General features: G+C 37.7%; 1 protein-coding gene across 2 annotated transcripts in view; it reads left to right on the top strand.

The window, feature by feature from the left end:
- Window positions 1-3,769: 3,769 nt before the first annotated feature.
- Rsph3 (Radial spoke head protein 3) overlaps window positions 3,770-26,547 on the top strand; it is a 320,248-nt gene continuing 297,470 nt past the window's right edge. For both annotated transcript variants that reach the window (XM_083141452.1, XM_083141451.1), the window contains exon 1: window positions 3,770-4,026. In XM_083141452.1, the coding sequence (XP_082997578.1) occupies window positions 3,917-4,026 (110 nt within the window). In that variant the 5' untranslated portion in view covers window positions 3,770-3,916. The remainder of the gene's footprint in view (window positions 4,027-26,547) is intronic.

Below are 26,547 nucleotides of genomic sequence, written 5' to 3'. Positions count from 1 at the left end.
CATTGTAACTCCACAGTACAATATTTATTCTGTGGTAAATGTACTGCGTTACAGGTAGTTTGTTATTTTAGTGCAAGAGGAAGATATTCCGGTCCTATTATTGTTAATCTCATTGCATATCACGTGGATTGCAATAATTAAACTTCAATGCAAATAAAAAATCCAGAAATCAATTGCAATATTGATGTATTAAGTAAAATTTTAGTGTTAGAATTAAAATATTGTTTCTTGTCTTGAATTTTACGCAAACCAAGTACATGAGCCAATGTCATATATATTTAGTAAATGTATAAGAAACTAGAATATTTACTAGGTATTTCCTTTGCACAAACCAAGACAAGGCGGAACAATTATAATTATTGATTCTTTATATTATTATTACATTCCAATGAAAAAAGTCGATTCGCTTTTCAAGTTCCGAGCTAAAACATCGATATGTGCATTGATCGATAGTTCCTCACTGTTCGAGTACGTTCTCTTGTCCCGCCAGATGGTTCTGCTTGTACTGATTATAGTATAGTCTGTGGTTTATAAAGCCTTAGAAAAGTGTTCGCACAAGTCAATAGAGAATATGCTCACTGTCCTATCAGGCCCCTGCACCGACTGCAAAAAGCGGAACAAGGTAAATTTCAGAATTCATATGTCCGTGTATGAACCACCTCGCCACCATCGATGCTAAATCCTAATTTTCTCATTAAAAGTTTAGTTTAAGTCTCTATTAATCAATGATGATCAATCGTACGTGATTTTGTATTTTATTAAATGCCTTTCCCTTCTTAAACATGTATAAGAAAAATCGTATTTTTAAAGTCACTACCAAGAGTAAGATGTGATTGGTTGAGAGGTTGCTATGACAACGCTTTAACTTTCGACCTTGTCGTAGGGTGGCTCCACATGCCCGTTTTGGTATACGCACAGATTACAAAGGAGGGAGGAAGTAAGCGATCTTATTAATCTGTGGTCCTATTCTGTAATAGATAATCCTTGGTTGCATGTGGAGAAATTGAATGATCGATTGTGGCTGCAGCAGAAACATCATTAACATTACTATAACATTTGTCCTAATTACAGCTCATTACAGTATCAATATTTGACAATATTATCAGATCTGGGAGCATATAAAATGTGACAAGGCAAGAATAATATTCTCGAATCTATTAATTGTAAGTTTCAATACTAACAATCCATGTAATTCATTGATATTTATGACATGTGTAAATTTGAAAGATATTTTCATGAACTGTAAAACTTTGATTTGGGTAACTGTATTTACACCAGATAGGTATTGAATTTTTGCATTAATAATAATTTTATAAAGACAAATGTATTTCATGGACTAAACAACTATAATATTGTATGTCGTTATATCCATTGAACATTACAACCACACACAAAGATTAATTTTAACAGTGTACATAATAAAATATACACATGTATAAGTTGTACGTATTATGTATGAATGATTATCTTGGTCTTTACTATTACTAAATTACCAATATAGCATTAACGAGTATATTTCAGAAAGGAGCACTTATGCAAACTATTGCTACAACCCTAACCTCAAACTTCTTGAATACAGCAATAATATTGGACATTTTGTGGAAAAAATATTTTTATTAACGTTTGTACATAAAGTATAGTATTATTATTTTTTGAACAGTAAACAAAGTGGCCAAAGACAAGTATAATTTTCGACTTTGCATTTAATATGCATTTATGTACAACATTACGATATTATGAGATTTTCAGACTACGTAGCAAAGTTGAATAACAATTAATCACTTAATTTTGATCTTGTATAAATATAAATATATATTACGTAAAGCGTTTTTGAAATGTTCATCACATTCCTTGAAATGTGCTGAATATTGTTTAAATTTAATAGGAGAAAATAGATTGCACTCACTTGTGTAAAAGTTCTATCATTTTTAGTATATTTAAAAAATTGAAATGTTGTGTGTAACAAAAACTCACAATGTTCCAATCATAGAGCGTTCTATACGTTCTTTGGTTCCAGTACAGGTGCAATTACTGGTATAAAGGTAATGTTCCCTGGCAAGAAAATTGATGAGAAGATTAGGACATACAAACACTGTGCGAATTAACGGGGGGGGGGGGGACAGGAATTTTCCATCCACAAGAAAATTTACCCCATGTAAAAGAAAGTTATTTTCATCCCTGCCAGGGATGTTTGTATCCCCCTCCTAGAAAAAGGAATTGAGAACATTTAGTATAACATTTCTTAACTATGTAAGAAACAATTGAAAAACCAATATTGGTCCAGTCATCAAAGATTTCCCTGCCGAAAAGTACGCAGCCTTGTGGATTACAAAAGGATATAATTCTGCAACTGACAACCTCACCGAGCAGAGACAACAGCAGGCTGGTTTTTCGTCATGGCATAGTGATGATATTTTACACGCATTAAAGTGTTCACATGAAACTTGCACGTAGATTAGATGGACGTTAAGTTTGAACTTGGCAATAGAAATTTGGTTAAGTTTTCAGTTTGCTAGTTCAATAGCTCGATATATGAGTTTTGGTTTTCTTAGAATGTAAATACAGTAAGTGTTTCTAAATTACGTGTACATTTTATCATAAGATTTAATGACCTAGGTTATAACCAGTATTCTAAGGTACTTAGAACTGCAAGACAATTGTATAGTTTATTGACTTGTAACATATATACAAATTTCATACTCCCTCAAAAAACTACCACCCATATTGAAATCACAAAAACCACACTGAGTGGGCATCCCCCCAAAGTAAAAAGCTTAATTCGCACAGTGCATACAAAACTTGGTTGAAGGCAATTTTATAAACCTTAAGTTTTGCAGAGATACAATAAATTTAGAGGTCGAAACCATATTTCTTTAGTAAATTGAAAAAAATACATGAGCGATAGAGTGAAAACCTAAATGAGAATTGCACGCTCTTGTAAATTAGAATTCTAGAAACTGTCTATACATAAAGACGAGTCGGATGAGAGGCACATCCAGATGTTAACACATGGCAAAAATTCGTTGCTAACAGCCCTAAACCTGGCCTCCTAAACTAACAAGTTAGGCATTATTAGAATTGTAATTGTGAAAATAAGTGGCTGCGATTGGGTTCCAAAACTGCTGGTAGGGGGTGAGTTGCCAAAACTGTGAGGGAGGGCAAGAACAGATATACTTTCCCTTTGTATACAAGGTTTTACATCGTGCAAGGGAAAAGTGGCAACTGCCCCCACGCCCCCCTAATCACTGTTGAAAATAATGCATGTAAGTTGGTTAAGGGGTTATAGTTTTGTGCTATCAGCTTTTTTGATAAACTGAATTTCACGAAGTGTTAGCAGCTGGATGTGCTCCACACAAGACCCTACCTAAAAGAAGGTCCAATTAATATGTTTTGACCTACGACAGAACAGCTATTTTACCATTGACGTTTAAGAAGAAATGCAACGAGAATACCCTCAATACCTTTCTCTCTTTCTTTCATACATGCCGCCAGGTAAATAATTGCGGTGTCAAAATGAAAACCGATTCAAAAAGTGAATGGTGCAAGAACATGCTAGGTTAATGTTCTGATAACAATAATGTCACTTATACAAAGTAAGCTCTTTAAGAAACGTACAAGACCGCATTAACACCTGTAGATCAATCGTTGCGCGTGTTTCCTACATGAGGTGTCTGCTTCTTCGCTTGACTATCGACTTGGCAGACGGTGCTGTCATTTTGCGGCGGAATCACGAACTAGAAGTGGTTGTCATAGCAACGATAAGTTTTCGTACACATTGCCTATTATGGCGCTGACGAGTATCGGTGTGGTGTTCCTTAGACGGTTGTTTTCTTCCTTAAAAACTCTGATTAGACAATGTGAAATGTAGATTAAGTGAAATAGAGACAGTTAATTCGGCAAACTGGATCAAAATAAGATGGCGTCCGTCTTGCCTCCTTCTGCGCCGAGCCCGACGTACACATTTGCCAGCCATCCTCGTGCCTTACTCACAAATCGGAAGAAGTATCGACATCCGCCAATTCCAAGGTAAGTGCTTAAAACATGCCAGAGCATGGTGTTTGACAGCGTTATTCTGTCCAAACGGCGAATCACAAACTATAACATCATCTCTCTTTGTTGCTGTTAAAATATGTATGTATTTTTCATTCATTCAGTGTTTTTTAGGGCTGTTTTCTATTCAACGTTTGAAATGCTATTTTCGATATCAATAATTTGACACTTTCGTTACATGGACTATGACATTCAACAATATTCTTTTTCTAAAATGGTATTTGCTGAATATTCCAGAAAGATTTAAAAATGTATGATTGTACGATTACCGAAATTAGCGTTGAGAATGTTTTGATATATAGTTTTATTAAAATCAGTTTTCTTTTTTACCTGAATCATGTAGCACCAAATTGTAGTCGTGAAACAATATATTTTTATACATTAGATACAATTGTTTCAAGACACACAACTTTCACCTTTACTGCATTTCTTGTGAAAGGAATATTTTTGTTAAATTATATAGTATTACTCATCCATAATCAAACAAGTTGATTATAATATAATTATTGTGTGTGTGTATGTGTGTGTAATTGTGCTTTAACCTTGAAATTTGTTATTGTACGGAAATTATGTTATGAAAATGTTACGTAGTAAATTAACTGTAATTCTTTACTTGAGCTACTTGTTATGTTAGATAGTTAGGTTCAATGACTCTCACTCAATATTAGTCTTTATTTTTCTTTTGAAGCTATAAAGGAGGGCTATCGTTTGCCGTGTAGCAATTAGTTGAAATAAGTAAGATAACGAGAAAATTATGTTCATAATCGGAATTCAATATATTCCATACTGCGAGGAAGGCAACGATTTGAAAAAATATTCTATAGAGTTCCGTACACCCTGATTTCTTCACAGCATATATCCTCAATCAAGTATATCACCATTTGGTACAATGAAGGGTTTAGTCTGTATCGTAATGAAATCGTTATACAGTATGTGTGAAGGACTGGGGTCAATAATCTCGTGACCTCCCCCTAATAATATACAATTTCAGTTAAAACTTTTAGGCCAATTTACGTCAAGTGGTTATTCAAATGTTTTTATATTTTGCGACTTTTCAAGTGTCTCTCCCCTCCCCCCCTCAATTTGTGACTTTTACACAGCAATTTTCCCAACGTACCCCTACACCCTTCTCCCTAGTCCTAAATCAGGACATTTGTACTCGCTTCTGAAACTTCAAGGAGGCATTGGAGCTTCTGGCGCTGTAACTGCCTCTGATTCTATCTCAGTATAAGCTGCTGCTCGTGGAAAAGTCCGGTAGTCATAATTTCGTGATGGGAACAAAATGTCTCTGTTAAAAATAAGGAAGTCTACTTTATGTACGGACAGGCTAATCGGGACGTGTAGTTTAAATGGTATCCGAACCGCAATGTGCCTCCACCGGTTATCGAGCCCGGGATCCCTTGATTATAAGTCGACGACGTTGCCAATATGCCTTCGAGGAGGTAAACATTTCTCACAGAACTGCCGAAGCGGAACTTAATGGACGAATCACAGTTCCATCTGTGTCAATGCATAAAATAAACGTTTCGTTTGTGCTTCAGGTTGAAACTAAAACCTCCGATTTTTCTGACCTCATAAATTCACATGAACAATAACATAGATTCGAACAAGTGTCCTCAGGTTGCCAGCCAGGTTAACATGGCTGGTAACCCTAGAACACTTGTTCGAATCACGTGGCCGGGAAAGCTACATTTACAACCTTTCCATGACTTCTGTATGTACAGCATATACGTAATTGAGGGCGATAAGTTGCCTGTTAACGTACAAACTTATAATAACCGTGTACTAGTTTACCTATTAATTGCTCAGACACTTTCCAAACGATGTTTTGAAAATCGTCATTCAAAAGGATATGCATTTAGCTAAACCTCGTTTGGCATAATCTTTTCCATCTTACGTTCATTCCGTTGCAAATAATTCAATGGGATAAATGGGTCACCAATATTTTTTTTATATATGAGTCATTTTGTCACAAGGGTTACAGATATCGACCCCAAGCCTTGTAATTCACAATGTGATTATTTTAGCAAGCCGTGATCTTATATGTTGGAGGATCTGATATACCTTTAATTATTGTGCTTGAAGAATATGAAATCTTGTTCCTTGTCAAAGTACTTTCAATGGATTAGTGAATGCCAGCAGGGGTGCCCATCCCCCCCAAGGCCTATGACGCAGTCCCCACCAAAAGCATAACCCCCCCCCTATATCCCCAATTATTTACTCAAATTATTTTTGTCAGACAAAATTTGCGGAACAATATCATACAGACATATTAAAGCAATATATGTCACTTTGGGTATTGTTTACAATATAGACATTTACACGTATATTGCATATTACTTGGTAATTGATGGAGATAACATTTTACATAAATGATAATAATCTCTGACGTTGCAAAGTTGTTGCAGTAAACCTTTTTATAATTTCCTCATTTTGCACCACTTTTGAAATATTTGACTCACGGTGTTGGATTAAGGTAAGACATTAACCACTCATCAGCCATACACGAACATAGTATGTTTTTAATTATTCTTGTGACACTCATTGTGCATGCTCACTGCCATTGTTTGTGTACTGAACCATATTCTTAACAGTTTGTCTGCTTGACTCACCTTGTATTAATGCGAACAGCACGTCCCCCCTTTGAAACCGATTCTAAAGGCATATGAGTTGGTGTTTCATTTCAATCCTATCGTCGCGATCATCCACAGGTAGGCAGAAGAATTGTACATAATAACAATAACTAAAAATCATTAACAAGTCAATCACACGAAACTATCCCCCCATTTTTGCATGAAGATCTATAGAATTGGTAGCTAAACTATAAAATTTTGTCCCCCCAAAAATTTCCCATGACGCAGGCGCGTCATGAATTCCCCTGTGGGCACCTCTGAATGACAATAGTAATTATGGACCAATCTGGCATTTTCTTTTAGCTTCTTACAATGATGTATTTTAGTCTCTTTTTTATTTATTAAAAAATATATTACCATTTACCTCCGCCTGATTTTCTTCACTGACAATCATAGTGATGTTCGTGAACACCGGCAGAGTTTCAGCAAAAACAATATTTCATGGAAAATGACGTACCAGTGAAAGTGGAATACAAGAATGCTTGATTTGTTTATTGATTTGATTTATTTTACTTCGCTTTTCTGTCACTTTTGGCTAATAGCGAAGATGAGGATGATATCATAAAATTGGTGAAGGGACACTCACAAAGGACACCCATGCCCAGGCTAGGTTTCGAACCTGGGGCTTGCTGATTAGTGTTGGACATTCAAGGAAGGGATGAATAATGTAATGGACGCATGTAAATATATACATTTCTTTCATGTTTTATCTGGATCTGGACTGTGCGAGATGAAGGAGAACTTGTTACATATTTGAATTTAGCGTCGAACACTCTAGTAAGATTTGGTACTTATGGCCTCCCCAATGGCGCAGTGGTATCGTCGTCGCCTTGTAATCAAGGGGTCCCGGGTTCGATACCCGGTGGAGGCACATAGTGGTTCGGATCCCACTTTAAACTGTAGGTCCAGTGCCGATTAGCCTTACTGTGCATAAAGTTGACTTTAAATACCAAATCAAACAAATCCAATCCAAAGATTTGTAATTAACTTCGCACGACAAAGAAATTTCATTTTGAAGGCCAGTGTTATTTACCCGACAGCCCGCGCCTTTCTAGTACTGGTACTGGTCATCTACGCTTGTAAAAAGCACATTTTCCAAGCTAAACCATTAAAGAAAACTCCACCATCGCTCTGCAATTGACAGGGGCGCCGGATTCGAATCTTGTCCTGGCCTCCCCTTTCATCATATCATCAATCATCCATCTTCACGAGAGCCTCCCGATGGCGCAATGGTAGCGTCGTCGCCTTGTAATCAAGGGGTCCCGGGTTCGATTCCCAGTGGAGGCTCATAGTGGTTCGGATTCCACTTTAAACTGTAGGTCCAGTTCCAATTAGCCTTACTGTGCATAAAGTGGACTTAAAACACCAACTCAATCCTATCCAATCATCTTCACGATTAGCCAAAAGTAGCAGAAAAAAGTAAAGCAAATCAAACCAATCAATCAATCACTGCAGAGACCAATATTCTGAACCATAAGTCGTCACTGTATGTACACCAATACATGTGCATCTTTTCGCAGAACAACTTTCAGCAATTTTGCGAAATGCATTATCCGCCAAGTTGCTTTCTTTCGTGTCAGAGGGAAGTGCGTGATCAAGTCATGTCGAGAACGGGGAACATTTGTACCAAGCACTTCCCGTATTAAGTTCAAGGACGCACCTCTGCTAGAGTTCTAAAATAGCTGTGCCAATTTAAGTTTTATGTTTCGCCATCTTTAAGAATTGCAAAAACACAAATACATCCAAAATAGCATAGATCTCCAACATGTTAACAATTGAGTGCCTTTGTTCTCCTAAATTCGAATATTACCTTAAAAGCTCATCTACTCGGAAAATAACTTCATTTTTCATTGTTTATATCGTAAACTTCATTCTATTGCTGTAAATGTAAGCGTTACATGTTCAGAGTTGTGTGTCAGTTTCTTTCTCGTTTACCTGAAATAAAGTCGCCACTTCATTAGATATTTCCTATCTTTATTTCACATCCCAACTGGTCAAAATGACTTTTCCAATGAAGCAACGAACAGAAACTTCACATCGTGCTTCCTACACCGCTCCAGAATGACAGGTATTTTCTGTACCAATTCTTCAATACGCAAATGACGGTTATTTTTTACCTTCGAATTTATTGGACGCCACATATTTATTTATACTTATGTTATGATCATGGAACCACTAATGGCATAAAACGTACGTTTTTCATGTGCGCCGACTTCTGTGGAGGAGTGGTTAGTAAAGCGCACTACGACCCAAGCTGTTTCGGGTTATAAATCCCTGCCTGGGCATGGGTGTTCTTTTGCGAGCGTATCTTCATCAATTTCATATCATCATTCTTCCTCGTTGTTGCGATTAACCAAAATTGGCACAAAATCGAAGTAATATAAACCAAATAAATCAACCAACCTATCCTATTTGTAAATGGAAACACAGAAACATACGACGGGCAAAAGTGTCGTAGAAATCAATTGTAAGCTTGCGTGCAATCGTTACAGAACAACGATGATAGAACATATATTTCCGGAAGACGAAGTTACTTTCCTCTACTAGGAACGGATTTTCAATGACCTAGTTGGTGACGAGAGGGAGAGGAAGAGAGAGAGAGAGAGGAAAAATTCCTTCTTTGTTCCCTTTTTATTCATACACCGATTAAAATCGTTTGATTACATCAACGAAACAATTATACGTACTTCGATTTCTTTTCTTTGCTAAGTAAAATTTGACGTAAAAGTTAACATCTTAAATGTGCTTCTCAGAGAGTTTATGGTTTCTTAATGCAAATGAAACTTGCAACTGGCCATTACACTGAGTTTCTAGATTATACGGTAGGAGAACGATGAGTAGACGTTTATGCAATTTAAAAACTGAATTTCAAGTCCTTAACGCCCATCTGGGTTTTCATCATATTATGTAAACTCCATTGAAAGAATTAAATTACAAATCTTAAGATATTATTTCACTTTAATTAATCCTTTACAAAATCAGTTTGCATTTTTTTAAATAACATATTACCAACATTCGTACCAAACAAAAGCTATTCGAAATCAACAATTTAAAAACATTGACATTGATACTGTTTTCTTGATCTCAGCGAGTCCCTGTAATTTATAAACGTATACACCACAATAGAAATAAATAAATAAATATTTGTCAGTTCAAGACAATCACAATATACTCACGTCTGTACTTTAGATAATTTCAAGGTAACGTTTCAACATTATTAGGAAACAGATCAAGACTTTTAAAGAAAGAATTTAATCAAAACAATAAGACATAAACCCTATAATCATAAAGGCCGACAGAGCAGTTAGTTAGGAAATTTAGATTTTCTGGGTGGAAAAAGTTTGAAACATCAGAAGAGCTTACTCTTCAACTATTAAGCACTCTACTTCCTGTATCTTGGTTCATGTTATAAAGAACGAAAAAAGAGCATCTAAAATAAGAAAAATATATTACATTGTTACACTTTATTATTTTACGCCTTGGAAGTTAATTTGTATTTCAATAGCTTCACGGAAATTACTGGTATTGGGGAATAGTCAAAACTTTTTAAGAATGGATTAGTTGTCATTCGATATGAAATGACGCAAATATTCATGTATTTTCCTTCTCTTGTTATTCTGTTAGAGTAAGTGTTAGAAAAGTATAAAAGTAAATCGTGTCATGTGGGAATTTTTTATGCAGATAGGGCTTTACGCATTCTCTATACGACGCTTTGTGGGTGCCGAAGCCGCTTGAACAGGTGAAAAAAATCCCGCGCTGAGCTACCGCGGCTTTTATTACTAACATACAGATGGCATTACTTCTATCCAATTACTAGTTACTAGTTTATCCAGTTACTGTAAACCAAGTTTGTTTCTGGAACGCCGGAACAACTTTTGTCAACTATATCCATGAGACGTTAACCAGATGTAGCTTTAGCGGCTCATACATGCATATTTGAAACCGTCAAATAAAGAAAGAGGAAGAGAAAAACGCGGGAAACGAAATTCCCCGGATCTGACGCCCTGGTTTATTTTAAAGGCACCAAGGCATTCAGCACATACCTCTGAATGTATGTGGGTGGAGGTTGGACGTCTTCAGGGATTCCATCTTTTTCTTTCCTTATCTGTTTATCAAGGACGTATTACAAGTTATATTGGGTGACTCGTTTGTTTAAAAAAGTTTATGTATATCGTCGGAAGCTTGAATAAATCTCTAAGTAAGATATACTAATACTCTTTTATTCTAAGTCAATATAGGTAAAAGAAAAAAAAACAATTCCTACACCCCAGACCACGCAGGGACTTGGTCCTACTAACCCTCTGAGATGCCCTTGAGAAGTCCGATAAAGGGTTGTATACGGACTAACCTAAAGCTCTAAAGGCAAAAGGTGTATGTCAACAGGACCATCGCTTCCCCAGCATAAATCGTGAAGAACAACATTAGGCATGATTACTTCAGAGCATAAAAAAAAGAAACAATGTGGGAAATCATTGATCGATTGATTGAGTTGGTGTTTGAAAGTCCACTTTGTGTACAGTAAGGGTAATTGGGACTGGACCTACAGTTTAAAGTGGGATCCGAACCACTATGTCTCTCCATCGGGTATCGAACCCAGGACACCTTGATTTCAACAGTGGCGCAACAACGGGGGGCAGGAGGGGTATTGCCCCCCACCAACCTTGGTCGAAAATGAGTTCTAGGGTGGGCAAGGGGGGCAAACATTGACGGCCAAGTGTACCTGCAGGGGGCAATCACCGCCCACAACTTCAAATTTTATGCGAATAAAAACACTTTTCGTAAAACGTTCTTGCTCGCTTCGCTCGCAATGAAGTTCAGACCCGTTGCTGGGCGCCGAACGATCTAAATGAAAATAAGCTGTAAAGCGGATTGATTGATTTATGGTTTTAAGTCCACTTTACACACAGAAAGGATAATCGGGACTGGGCCTACAGTATAAAGTGGGATCCAAACCGCTCTGCCATGTGCCTCCACGGGGTATGGGGAAAATTTCGTGAGATTGTTTCTAATTATAATTTAATTTAATATTATTCATCTTATGTAATGATATGCACCCTGTACCCTTTGATCACAAGGCAACCATGTTACCATTACACCATCGGGGAGGCAAAAAAATTGTAAAAGAGAGAATGCATTGGAGTCCCGTGATATTATTTGTGCCCTATTAAGTCAATATTGATTTCAGCCCAAAAAAATTGGATCCAAAAAGTTTCTTGCTCGCTTCGCTCGGAATTTACCGTTGTGTTCTGCAATGCATTGTAAATTACGAGACAATTGTTTTGAGGTAAGGAAGGTGCACATTTGAGAGACAATGTATGTAATTGTTGCTGTTCGTTTATTCTGAGATAGATGAATTGATTGTGTAATATATTTAAATAATATATGTTATGTATTAATTAAAGTTGCCGCGGTGGCTCAGGTGGCCAAGTTCCGAGAAGCCTTCAGAGAGAGCGGACGCGGAAACTAGTTGCTCCGTGAAGGTCAGTGAAAAGTGGCCTTCAGGAAACAATGAGCGGGAGTGCCGTGTGTGTGTTGCTTGTGGCGTTTGGTGCAGTTGGCTGGCGAGTAAGTTGAATTGGAAAAGTACTTTAGAATACTAAAAAGATGAATATCATTAGACAAAATACCATCCAGATACGTTTTCCGTTCGGGGCACCGAGGCCGCCGGCGCGAGAAATTCATGACTTTATACATGGACAATTTCAACTCCACGTAGATGAGATCTTGGGAATACAAATACCTACGCATTTTCAATGTGTTTTTGTAAAATGTATCAGAGAAGCAATAATGACGCGAATATTAGAGAAATGTGGTCCGGAAACAAACTTTTGTTATTATAATGGTGAATCTGTAAAAGTGCTTTTGAGTGATGCGGGGAGGGAAAGAAAAGCGGTAAGAGTGTTTAACTTACCACTAGAATTAGATGATGACTGTGTGAATGAAAAAATGACGGAATTTGGGAAGGTGGAATGTATAGACAAAGAAACGTGGTCAGAAAACTTTAAATATCAAGTTTACAACGGGGTGAGAATAGTGAAAATGGAACTAAAAAAACCGATTCCGTCGTTCATTACAGTAAAATCTCATCAGTGCCATGTGATATACGACGGACAGCCGAGAACGTGCAGGGCGTATGGAAAAGAAGGACACGATAGCTGGCAATGTGATAGTTGTCAAATAACAACGCTTCGTGTGAATAAAAACCGAGAGAGAAATTATAGTGATATAATAGTGGAAAAGGGGAGTTCCCCGAACGTGAACAATCAGTTCCAACCAGATAATAATCAAAACAAGTCGGAAGGTCTACAAAAGGTGATAAAAGAACAAAAGAAAGATAAGGGGATAAAGAATGTGCCAAGTGACATCCGCTCGGTGGAAATGTTACCACCGGCAAGTATGGCGACTACAAAGGAAGAACACAACCAGAAAATCTTATCGATGGACACAAAACAACCGGGAACTTCCCACCTAGACAAACAAGACGAAAAAGGAAGTGAAGAAATGCAGGATGCCCAGATGCAGGACGAAGGAAACTCAGTTGATCTTCCTCCCATCCCAGCGGCAAAGGACAACGTCCCACAAGAGGAGGACAAGGGACCTTCGAAAGACTGTGAGCTGGAAAGTGAATTTAATACAGAAGAAGAAAGTGACGAAAGTGCCACTTCAGTGTCAAAGTGGAAACAGTCTCAGCAGATGGGTGCAAAAAAACGGACGAAGAATACTTCGAAAGGTAGCGAGAACACAGTAGCGAAAAGGAGATCAGTGAGAGAGGTAGGAGGTATGAATAGAGTAATGAACAGAAGAACTAAACCCTAAAAAGGGAAATTTAATTTGATATTTCATTTGTTATTTGTATATTTTTTTTCAAAGTTATGAGGGACGATCGGAAAGTACTATTAACTGTGTACTACATTATTCATTTATTAATGGTACATACCACTAGAATATGTACTATTAATATTAATGGAATATTTTCGCCTGTAAAATGTAAAATGTTAGAAGAATTTGTACTGGTACAGTCCATAGACGTATTGTTTTTGCAGAAAGTTTGTATGTGTGACTTTCCATCAATATATGGTTACGAAGCCATAGTTAATATTGGTATCAATGGCCGTGGGACAGCAACACTTGTTAGAAACGGCCTAACCATTAATAATGTAAAAAATGTTAGTAGATGGGAGAGGCATTAGCTTTCAAAGTACCAACTAGACTTTTGTGAATATTTATGCCCCATCAGGCAATCAAAATAGACAGTCACGTGAACAATTTTATAATCAGGACATTTTGTATTTGCTACCGTTAAATGAATCTAAAATAATACTTGGGGGTGATTTTAATCAGGTATTAAATCCCAGCGATTGCATAGGAGCTTATCAAAAGAGTCCAGCCCTTGCAACATTAATTGAAGAATTGCATTTGAAAGATATTTGGTTACTGAAGAGACAGGATATAATATTTACATATTTTAATAATAAATCTGGATCGAGAATCGATAGGTTATATACAAATACAGATCAAGTAAAAAATATAACATCCATAGAAGCATTGCCAGCGCCCTTTACTGATCATATGGCAGTAAAAATGGCAATAAACCTGGAAGAAACAAAACTAGTCAGGGGTCCTTCATATTGGAAGCTAAATATTCAGTTATTAGAGCTTCCACATATCAATGAAATATTTGCACAAAAATGGGTTGAATGGTGTAAACAACAAAAGTATTACAGTAATCATAATGACTGGTGGGTTCGATACGTAAAACCAAAATTAAAATCTTTTTTCTGCTGGTATGGAAAAGAAAATGCAAAAGACAGAAACGGATTGATCAACTTTTATTACCAGTGTTTACACGAGGCATGTCAAGGGAGAGATGTCACCAAAAATTACAAAGCCATACAGCAGTATAAAGCCAAAATCTTAACACTCCAGAGGCAACAAATGGAAGGCATAACAATAAGAACCAATTCCAAGAATTTAATTCAAGATGAAAGAACTTCGATGTATCACTATGTACAGATGCAAAAACAACAAGAAACACTCATGATCAACAATCTTGTGGATTCAGGTGGAGAATCGCATGTGATTCAGCCAGGAATCATGCGAACATTTTATGACTATTATGGGGAGCTTTATCAGACCGGGGAGGGGGAATCAGAAGCAAGAGAGACACTACTGAATTCTCTAACTAATGGTTTGCAAGAAGAGAATAGACAACTTTTAGATACTGAAGTAACAATAGAAGAAGTATATGAAGCGTTACGAACATGCAACCTTAAAGGAGCACCAGGAAAAGATGGTATTGGTTACAAATTTTATTTGCAGTTTTTTGAGATTATAAAATGTGAACTAATCAAAATTATACAAGATGCCTTTAAAATTGGAAAAGTTTTACAAAATGAAGGCATCATCATATTGATACCGAAAAAATCACACGCAAAACAAGTAGACGACTACAGACCAATAACATTACTAAATTGTGACTATAAATTAATGACAAAGATCTTAGCAAATAGGTTAACGTTAGTTTTACCACGGATAATCAGCGAGAAACAAACATGCATTGGCAAAAAGCATAACATATTCAGTGCAGTTGAAGGGATTCGCGATCTGATATCCTATTATATGGTGCAGAAAGTTGATGCATGTGTGCTTGCTTTTGATTTCAAAAAAGCATTTGATTTAGTGTCGCCTGACTACCTGTTTGAGGTGCTAAAGGCATATGGATTCAGTGATAAATTTATTCATATTTTGAAAGGTTTCTATCAACAGGCAACATCTCGGATAATGGTCAATGGATTCCTGTCGTCCCCAATAAATATAAGAAGATCAATTCGGCAAGGATGTCCACTAAGTATGCTCTTGTTTGCTTTAACCCTGGATCCTTTGCTGCAATATACCAGGAAAACTACTCCCGACGAGATACACGCCTTTAAAGAAAACCAAGTGTTTGCTTTCGCAAATGATCTATCTGCTTGTATCACCACAAACGAGGAAATGCAAAAAATGATGGCAGCGATACATATATACTGCCGTGCTAGTGCGGCCAAAATAAATATTGAAAAATCAAAGGCGCTGTCCTTTGGCACATGGGAGGAAATTAAAATATTAGGAATAATTTTTCACAAGGACGAGGAAAAAATGTTAGAATCCAATTGGCAAATGATAGCGAGAGACATTCGCATACAATGTTATCAAATGCGCAGCAGACAGTTGAACATGGTACAACGGGTGTGGTTTTTGCAAACATATGTTTAGTAAATTAAACTATATGGCCCAAGACGCTCTATGGCATTGAAGACTCCATTACATCATTATGGATACAGTTATGGACGGAGGAATTTCCACCCCAAAATCCGCCAGATCTACGCAGATTGAAAAAAGGAAAGTTATATCTCCGAAGTTTGATGCAAGAATTCAGTTATGTGGAGCTTCCGCCAAAAGGCGAAGACGTAAAACTCTCTCAATACTTATATACACTGTTTCACAAACAGTTGCAGATACCGACTCACCGCATTGAAAAACATTTTCCCAATAACAGATGGCAAAATATTTGGAAAAAATTAAATAAGAAATTTCTGGATACATCAGTGTATAGTGTTTGGTACAATGTAATACATGATATTATACCAACTAATGAACGCTTACATAATATCAATAGACTAACAACTAATAAATGCCACATATGTGGAGAGATAGACACCACTGAGCATAGAATAGTAACATGTACAGGGAATTTGGAAATGCCTGACGACATATCTAGGACAAATACGTCGAACAGCACCCCAGTACTTTCAACCGTCGATGTGTATAAGACCAGATTTCAAATATTTTCCAGAAAAAAAAACAATGCAGTAATTTGGTTAATAGCTAATACAATATAGTATTATGTATTTTGTAAAAAGTATGAGAGCAATAGCATTTTGTTCACACAGTATTTAAAAAGAACCAGATGGAAAATGTTACAATATCCAAAAATGTATGAGTATTTTGGAAACTACCTCAGTGTAGTTTAGACAACAATAATTGTATACTTATGGTGTGAAAGTGTAAACAGGTATTTAATATATGAAGAAAAGTATATTTGTATTACAGGTACAACTGCATGTTTACGCCAAAAATCTTGTATCAGATAGCGAAAATGGGACTCTTACTATATTACTTACTATGTTAAAATTTCTATACAATACTTTTAACAGAATTTATGTAAGAAAGCAGATCTATTTTGTATATATGCTGATAAAATAAAAGTTTGTTAAAGGCGATAACACATCTGACTACCATGCTAAAGATCCCGGGTTCGATCCCCGGCCGGTTCAAATCCGGGAACTTTTCTAACGTTGGAAGCGGCCTCGGCGCCCACCCAGCGTCCAATAACATGGGTACTTTGGGAAACCTTGGGGCGGTCAGGGGCGTGATGCTGATCACTTCACTCCCACTCACGATCGGATCACACCCCCTATACGCCTCCATGGCGTGGTGCTAAGCACTTTACTTTTTTTATGTATGAATGAAACTTTGAATACGCACACAATTTAGTGTCCACATCGCTCCATATTATATATGTGAAACATATATCGTGCATGAAAGTTATACATGTTAATGTAAAAAAGAATTATATTTGGAATGCATTTATCAAGCATTTTCTGTCGGTCAAAAATAGTTTGTGTACTTGTTTTCCACTATTAATGTGGAATTGAACGTGTTGAGAAAATAATTCAAATAGTTTGCTCTAACACAAATGCTTTAGCACCAACTTCTACCCTCTTTCTGCATAATTTACAAGGGTAATAACGTATTTGATACTACTACTACTAATAATAATAATGTTGGTCCCGGATTCGAATACCGGCTTGGATGTTTCATCATATCATCACTCATCCCCAAATTTGCCAAAAGTGGCACAATAAGCGAATTGAAATAAAACAAATCAAAAATAACAATAACAATGTAATAATAACATTATTATTACTAACATTAGTATTATTAACATTATTATTTAAAATAATAATAATAATATTATTATTGTTGGTACGTTTATCCTGGTACTTGCCCCCCCCCCTCCACAAAAATTCGTGGTTGTGCCTCTGAATTACAAGGCGACGACTCTACCACTACGCCATCGGGGAGGACAATATGGGAAATCACACTGACACTTTCTATGTATAACTTAATCTGCGTTCCCCATGGCACAATGTGTGTGCGCGCGGGCGTGTGTGTGTGTGACATGGATTGAAATAATTTATATTATAGTCAAAACTTGATTATTAATTTGAGTCAGTTTCCAAATTGAAGCACTTAGCAGTGCAGTGAAAATTATATTTTGGAAGGAAATTAAAAGTGTATTTTATTCAGATTGACTTTTATATTATAAATATTTATATCCTTGTCCAATATTAATAGGTTCTCCCTGATTGCGCAGTGGTAGCGTCGTCGTCTTGTAATCAAGGGTTCCCGGGTTCGATACCCGGCGGAGGTACTTGGCACAGTGGTTCGGATTCCACTTTAAACTGTAGGTCCAGTCCCGATTAGCCTTACTGTGCATAAAGTGGACTTAAAACACCAAATCAATAACAATCCAATATTACAAATGTAAAGATTAAAACATAGAAACAATAATTTTTCTTTTTGGGGAACATAATAGTAAGGGCTCCGTCGATAACGAAGACGGAAGGAGAATATCAGAGTATGGACTTCAAGGAAATTGGCAAAGCTGACTAAATAATTCTATTGATTTTGTTGAAGCAAAGTCTTCATTAGAGTATTCTCGCTCGCTCGAAGTCGTTCGAATCTCCAACGCTCAACTTCTCGAATGGACCCCCAATTACAATGTGCTAGTTGGCATGCACCTCCATTTCTCTTGGGCCTGCTTCTGGTCAAGCTTCGACTTCTCACCCTAGGATTTGTGGGTAACTTATGACCAGGACCTGAAGTTGTTCTCTGCGTGGGATTTATAGCTTTTCTTTGGCATAAAAGGTTTTTGAATAAATTTCCTCTTCTTCTTTATTTCCACTTCACAAATTATAATATGTAATTTAATTACAAGTTATGTTTAAGACGTAACTTGGACAACGTTCTTGGAACTGAATTTGATGACTAATTGAGAACCAATAGCCTTTCGAAGATTATGCCATGGTTATTTACTACCACAGGCATCCAGTTAAGGCAATCAATTTAGGAAGTGTCGCCCGTTTGGTTTGCACCAATTAGTGGTCGAATTGGGCTGGTATGAGCCGGTATGGTATACCGGAGTAAATTAAGATGTCGAAAAGGACACTGACAGTGAATTTTTAAAACGGACACTTATTTATTGGAGCTGATCGCACAAGTAGCTACGCAATGGCCAACAATGTGTACTTTCTCTCTCTCTCTCTCTCTCTCTCTCTCTCTCTCTCTCTCTTGTTGTACCGTACAGCACTCTCCATTTCTCCCCCACCAAGCCGACCAAGGCCGAGCGCTCCTTGTCCATCATACGTCATGACTAGAGCTAGGATTTGAATGGAATTACATATTCTATTCCTTTCTAGATTCATACCTTGAACACGAAAATGTTAACTATTTTATTTAACTGACATCATTTTGCATAAGTTTTATGTTAGAGTCACTCGGGGGAATACGCCCAACTTTCTTTTTGGCGGTTTATAGCTTCGCTAAATGAAGGAGTGTCGCAATAAAAAGGATGTCAAATGAAAGCTACAGGTTTTGTTATTGTTACCTATACGTTTTATTACTGTAAGTCATAAAGCAAAAGAACCAGAGAGAAATAAACAGATGAACGTCAATTTGGGCAAATCACCCCGTATTCAGTGTAAAATACCCACCCATTAGGGTTAAAATGCCCAATACAAGAAACAATTGTTGTAATACTTGTCATGACATATTTAAAGAAAAATAATACACAGCATTAACTGGAAGATTATTAACGTTTGTTTCGTAAACAGAACATCATTTGCACAGACAAGCATAGCGTTTCTAACAACATTTATTTTCAATTTACCATAGCCTCTTTTACTGTTGACATGTGTGAGAAATTGCATTGCACTTTGGACATATGTGCGTGAACTTTATACATATTTGATGCATCCACATACTACGTAGAGTACTCCCAAGAAAAGCTTGCCACAAAAATCTGCGCGGACTTTCGCCAACATTCGGGTCAACTCGGTAGCTCCGCCCTTCGTCCGAACGAAGGTTGACGCGTAGACTGATGTTTGCAAGGCGACAGCCGATCTAGGGGGTCTCGACCGACTGAATGTTAACACACAAATTGAAAACTGCAAGAGGCGCAGCGAATTTAGTACTTTATTACAATTATGAATAATAGTAATAATTTTAATAATAATTCTTACATAATGTGTTCCTAGTCTGCATCTTCTTGAAGTGGATGAATCCAACTCATTTCATCTTTACTGCCATCATAATCCCTGGTGCTATCCTTATCGCTATCAGTGTCGCTGTCGGCTTCCAGGTTGATGACAATCCGTTCTGATGCTTCATCCAATATGTGGTCACTCTCAATCTACTTGTTTTCAATGCTGTTTACGGGGTGCTCCTTCTACGTAGTGCACCCAATAGTCAACCTCACTTCCACGTAGTACACCCTGGATTGCAGACTAACAAGGCTCTGGCGACTGGCCCCATGGCCAGTATAATTTTGTTTGTGTTGTCCTGTGTTTTGTCCTTATTTGTACTGAGTGCTCCTTTACAGCCTCAGCTTTTAACGGAAGTCAGAAGATTTTAATATTTTATGCTTTTAGTTATGCAATGTTAGAGTTGTTATGTGTAACGACGTTAAGGGGCTGGACCCCGTATAATGTGACGGGTGCAAAATAGCCTTAGTGCTGACGCACCCAAAATTTTAAATTCAAATCAAATCAAAATCAAATCAATGCTGTTTACATGGCTACAGCGAGCTGCCCAATCCTCTGCTCCAATTTAATCTATCTTTTCCATGAGCAACGTTCTTGCATCATCGAGGTTGAAAGTGACATTCTTTTGAGCTACTTTTACTTGAATTTCTTTTACATTGCGAGGAGCACCTGTTTCATTTCTCATGAATTTGTAGACGTTATAAATAACTTCCCTTGTTTGACTATGTAATGTTTTAGTATTTCCTAATTTAGACTTACGTGGGGCCACTGTTACGCTCTACAGCACATACACAGTCACGTAGAGTTGATATTTAAATATTTAAGCACAGAACGCCACGAGCCGCCACAATTCCACAATAACACTAACTCGCTCTTGCTGTGCGTGCACCGCGGGACGATACGTACCGCTCGAGCCGATGTTGAAGACTGTGCCCTGCAACGAGCGTATTATCAAGCAGAGCAGCCCCGTGATGAGCATTGGGTCACACAGGCGAAATTGCGTTCTCTGCGCATCGGTGATTGTGGCAAGCTTTTCTTGAGACTACTCTACAACGAATACACTAGATCCAGTCACATTGTGGTCCTTTCTTATCATAGTAATGCCCATGGGCATATTGTACTTAATTTCTGTGGGCATATCACCCCACAGCTAGAAGCAGAAAATTGAATAACTTGGTTGGGCAGTTTCACTCTGCAGATATGTTTCCCTGACTCTTGATCTTTACACCAATATAATTAAGTTTCTTTCTCTCTTGGGAATATTATTGCACACTGTTAATACAACAACTTAAAAAAAGGCCGACCTTGTGGCCGAGTGGTTAGCACATCGCGCTGCGACGCCAAGGGTCCCGGGTTTGAATCCCGGTCGGGCTTGGTTGTTTGTGAATGTCCATTCCTCAATTTCATCATTTCATCACTCATCCTCATCTTTGCAAATTAGCCAAGAGGCACAAAACGCGAAGTAAAATAAACTAAGTCAATCAATCAATCAATCAAAACAACTTCAAAAAAAATTATTACCTCAAAAATTGTATTCTTACCTCATGAAATTAACCCTGGATGGCTTCAGATTTTTCTCACAAGCTCCAAACCTGCTGCCTCGTCTCACCAAGGAGGTCGCTTTCAAACAAGAGTCGGAGAGTTGCCATAACATTAACGTTGCGCGAGATACGAGGGGGTGGGCATTTAACCCCTATGGGCATATTCCCCCGAGTGACTCTATATACTTTTACATATTTGCCAGGATATTACATATTTACATATTTGCTAATTTCCTTTATATAAAACAACATATTTCGGCAATTTTTTTCCTAAATTGATCCTTTTTCCTATATTTTGGATCTCTGAAACATGATGAAGAAAATTTGTATCTAATGTGATGTCATATTTTCTAATCAATGAGATGCATAGTGCTTACGGTCACCTACAATTGACTGCGAAGTCGAAAGACAGGCTGAAGACAAAAAAAAAAAAAAATACTGGAACTGTAATTTATCGAAAGATGCTGGAAAAATGCTCCCCCCTTTTTTGGTTAGGCTACATATTTTCGTTTCGATTTTAGGTTTAGGCAAGGTACCTAGAAACTTGGCATCGGTGGGCAAGAAACCTACTTTCCTTTACGTAGCGAGTTACACAATATGTTCGTTCCCTTGTACAAAAAAGTACAAAAGTAGCTACGTATTTTCATTCGATTGTTCTTTCTGTAGACGCTTTTTTTTACAATTTGTTTCGAAAGTTACGAAGAGCTCTCTTACATAAGAGAGAATAAAAAAAAAAAAAAAAACAAAGAAAAATACCTTAATGAGCAAAAATTCATCATGATGACCCCCATTTTCTAAAAATAGAACACCTTGAAGTACGACAATATTTGTTCATTTCGGAGAACTATGGTCATTTTTTGAAAGCCCTCCTACGTTATCTAATCCAGTAGAGCAACTGTTACCTAAACTTTTATGGACAAACAATAGTCTGAATTTAAAAAATGAAACCACTTTGAGTGTTATGCATGTTTTCTGAGATATGAGAAGCCTAAAATGCTAAAATGTGCAATTTGTAACCAGTCGTCCATGTATATATTACACACAAAATGACAAGTAATCCTGCGTTGGTCCATGGTGCCTTTTGTACTTCCAACTCCATACTATTTTATTTGTATGGAAATGGTATCCTCATCGCCTAGAGAACACGCACGATAGCCAGGCAGGTCCAGCCACGGCTCCTCCCACCCACCACCTGTTGAGCATGAACATTTATCATGCTGGATTACAAGCCAAATGGATATTTGGTCGAGGTTCCCAAGCCTGTAGATGGGTATGTAGCCAGTTATCCATTAGAAGAGAGCTTGTTTTCAAGGTTTCAAAGTTTGCAGATGGGTTCCTAGCCAGTTCCCAAGCCGAGGTGGGTTTCTTTTATGGATCCCAAGCCAATGCTGTGCACATTTTTACTACTTCATTGTGATAAATTTTGCTTGAATTGCTGATACATTTTTCTCAGAGAAAGTGTAGTTTCTTCCTAATGAAGAGACAGTTGGTGCAGGAACAATGTAGATTATGTGGATCTCTGACACCCAACACATGTCCCTTTGTTGTGGCCAATGGAAGTTCTGGACTGGTCCATGAGGGTGCATAAAATTTATATGTGCATCTTGCTGTTCGAGAGACACCTCACACACATTTCCGATCCAACACTTCATGTCACAGATACAGGCAACATATTACCCTGGCTGAAAATCTCGACACCTCACATTGACATTATTTTGCGTTAGAACATTTGCAATAAACGGCACTTAGTCATTGGCCACTCTGCTAACGTTGATTCTGCTCTCATCAATAGGATGAAAGTAGTGGTTCCCACGTGTTCCTGCAACTGTATGTGCTTCACCAAATCTCTCTTCCTGCTGGGACACAGTTGCTTCAACTTCATGACTGCTCACATAAAATGTCTTAATTCCTTTGAGTTGCTTCGAGAATTCAAAGAGATCTTGAGCAGTGAGTATGTACCCATGTACAGTGGTGGAAAAAAGTTCTTCCCCATAAGACTTCAATGGCAGTAAATAATGCCGGAAGGGTAGGCAACACACATTGCACATTTAGGTGATCGGGTGATTCTGTCTGTTTCAAGAGCAACTCGTCTTTCATGCAAAAGCCAACAGGCACAGGAAATGTAGGAAAGTCACGTGACCTGTCAGGTTAAATGTTGTTCGTCAGAAAATCGCCTTTTCTCAAGCCAGGTCGCACAACCGACAAGAGCTACACGTTATATCTCCGAAAATGATTCGCCTAAAAACGTTGAACGAAACACTAAAACAATTCTTGCCTTAATTATATAGGCTACTACACTATATGTGCCGCAGTAGCTCAATCGTTAGGGCGTTTTAATATCATGCGAGAGATCTGGCTTCGATCACCGACGGAGGAGAATCGGAATTTTGTCCATCTGTTCAAGCTGCTCTGGTACCCACCCAGCTTCGTATAAAGTGGGTACCTGGAGGAAACTGGGGTGGGGGTTAAGGCGGCCAGGGGCGTGGTGCTGATCACATCATCCCCACCTTCGGCCTGATGAAGAAATCTTGGCGCCCTAACCCCACACCCCCTATACACCTTAACGGCTTGGTGCAAAGCACAAGGTAGCACTTTGCTTTTTAATTTACTTACATACATCCCGATTTTGTCGGAACAGAACTTCCCAATCTCTACGTGGGCTTTCTTCCAAATTCCGTAGGGATGTGAATAGGCTCCAATTCTTCTTGACACAATTTATACATGCTATATTTCGATATAAGAACAATAGACGTTATCCTTTGTGTGTGTGTGTGTGTGTGTGGTGGGGGGGTATCATCTAAACATGTGAGGTGATCATTTTCCCAATACTCCATTCTCAGAAATAAATCTCAATTCGACACACTGAAAATGTAGCATTTTCTACATCTTAGCATGCAATTATCTAGTAGCAAAATAATGTGTGGAAAGAGAAAAATTACGATTTATAACGCACTCTGGAAATTTCGTATTATTTTTTTCCCAATTTGAACTGACATTCATAATATTCATTGACTAAAGAATAGCTTAGTCGTTCTGCTACTTTCAATTCTTTATTACCGTAGTCACCGTAAATCTCTCTCCTCTCTCTCTCTCTTAGCCTTCCCCATGGCGCAGTAGTAGCAGAGTCGCCTTGTAATCAAGGATTCCCCGGTTCGATACCCGGTGGAGACACATAGTGGTTCGGATCCCACTTTAAGTTGTAGAAGCAGTCTCGATTAGCCTTTTTGTGCATAAAGTGGACTTAAATACCAAATGAAAATAAAAATAAAAATCACAATAACTCTCTACAAAGCCAGAGGATCCAGGTTCGAAACCTGTCGAGGCTTAGATGTAGCATTGCATTCGCATCATTACTCATCATCTTCATCGTCGCGATTATCGCAAAAGATAAAAATGCGACACAAAAAAAGCCAAACAGAAGATTGGAATCAATCTGAATATTCGTTACGTTGGACACATGGTAGAATTGTCTTAAAATCACTTCCTGTGATGTAATAGGGTTTTTTATTAGAGACCATTTGTATAATACATATCGGTGTTGCGAACAATAAGTAGTTTCACGTTCACCCCACTCTTTGGTTGTTTAGAAATGTAAGGAAGAAGGATCTCTAAATTTCCGCTTTCACATGTCAATGAAACTTTAACATAAGTTTAGTGTAGGCCACAAAAGAGATTTACATATTGTTATGATATCTTTTATACGTCACGAAACATACTTCCAATAAAATACGATACTACTCCTTACGTTCCTGTAAATGTTCACCATTAGTCTGGCGAAAGAAAAAGTAACGAACATTTCTGTGTTTCCTTGAGCAGAGATAAGGCGCCTGCTTCTAGTAAGCAAGCAACAACTGCTTCGATCAGTGACCTTCACTGCCGGAGTGACTCACAGCAGGCCTGCGCTCGTTCCAGTGTGCGTATGAAACAGGTATTTTATTTCGTTCGTTCCAATCCACAGTTATAGCCTATCAAGCTAACATTCTACAATATGTAGTAAACAAGTTGTATATATTATGGTCTTCCAGAGTGTTGTTGCCTCCTGCTATTTACACGCGGGAGATGGGGGTGTTGTAAACATTTCTGAACCCAAAGGTCGAGCACGAAGGAAAAGTTGTGTAATCATTTAAGGTAATAACAAGGCAATAGAAGTTGAAGGAAATGCTGGAATAAATTATATCAGAAATTGAGTAAAAACCGTTCTTATCACACACAGGGCTATCAGATCACTCTTCAGCGGAAAGTAGGACAAATTGTCTCCAAATGTTGGACACGATCGCATTTCCAGTAAATATAATAGGTTACTAGAACATCTTAACATATAACGAGAATATGACACATCTTCAGCTCAAAAATTAATATTGAAGTGAACGGTTGATTTAAAAATTCTTCAACTGCTAATTAATAGCACAGCCGTACGTGATTTCAACTTGTGTATGCAAGACAGAACGTTTTTCGTCGAGACGGGGCCAGGAAGGGAAAACAATCCATGAATTCGGGAAGGAAAAAGTTCACAATTTCGTAAACAAAGTCTGGAAGTTCTTGTTTATTGAAATGTAAAAAACTGCTATACACTGAAAAAAAAACAGAATTTTGTGCCTTGTTTTACCAATAAGGACTGAGGGCCCCCCAGATGGCGCAGTGGTAGCGTCATTGCCTTGTAATCAAGGGGTCCCGGGTTCGATACCCGGCGGAGGCACATAGCGGTTCAGATCCCACTATAAAACTGTAGGTCCAGTCCCGATTAGCCTTACTGTGCATAAAGTGGACTTAAAACACCAAATCAATCAATCCAATAAGGACTGTTTATGTAATTTCTGGAATGAAACTTGTTACTTCGAACAAATTACCGACACTTATTGTATCGATAAAACTTCACAAAGTAAGCATTTTTATACATATATCTGGACTTTTCCGGATCTAGAAAATCGGGAAGTAATTTCTGAGCTGGGATTGTAATTG

Source organism: Lepisma saccharinum, chromosome 20 (assembly GCF_977018435.1).
Source record: "Lepisma saccharinum chromosome 20, izLepSacc3.1, whole genome shotgun sequence".
NCBI classification, from domain to species: domain Eukaryota; kingdom Metazoa; phylum Arthropoda; class Insecta; order Zygentoma; family Lepismatidae; genus Lepisma; species Lepisma saccharinum.
The sequence above is the reverse complement of the archived record's forward strand: the minus strand, read 5'-3'. Positions and strand labels throughout refer to the sequence as shown.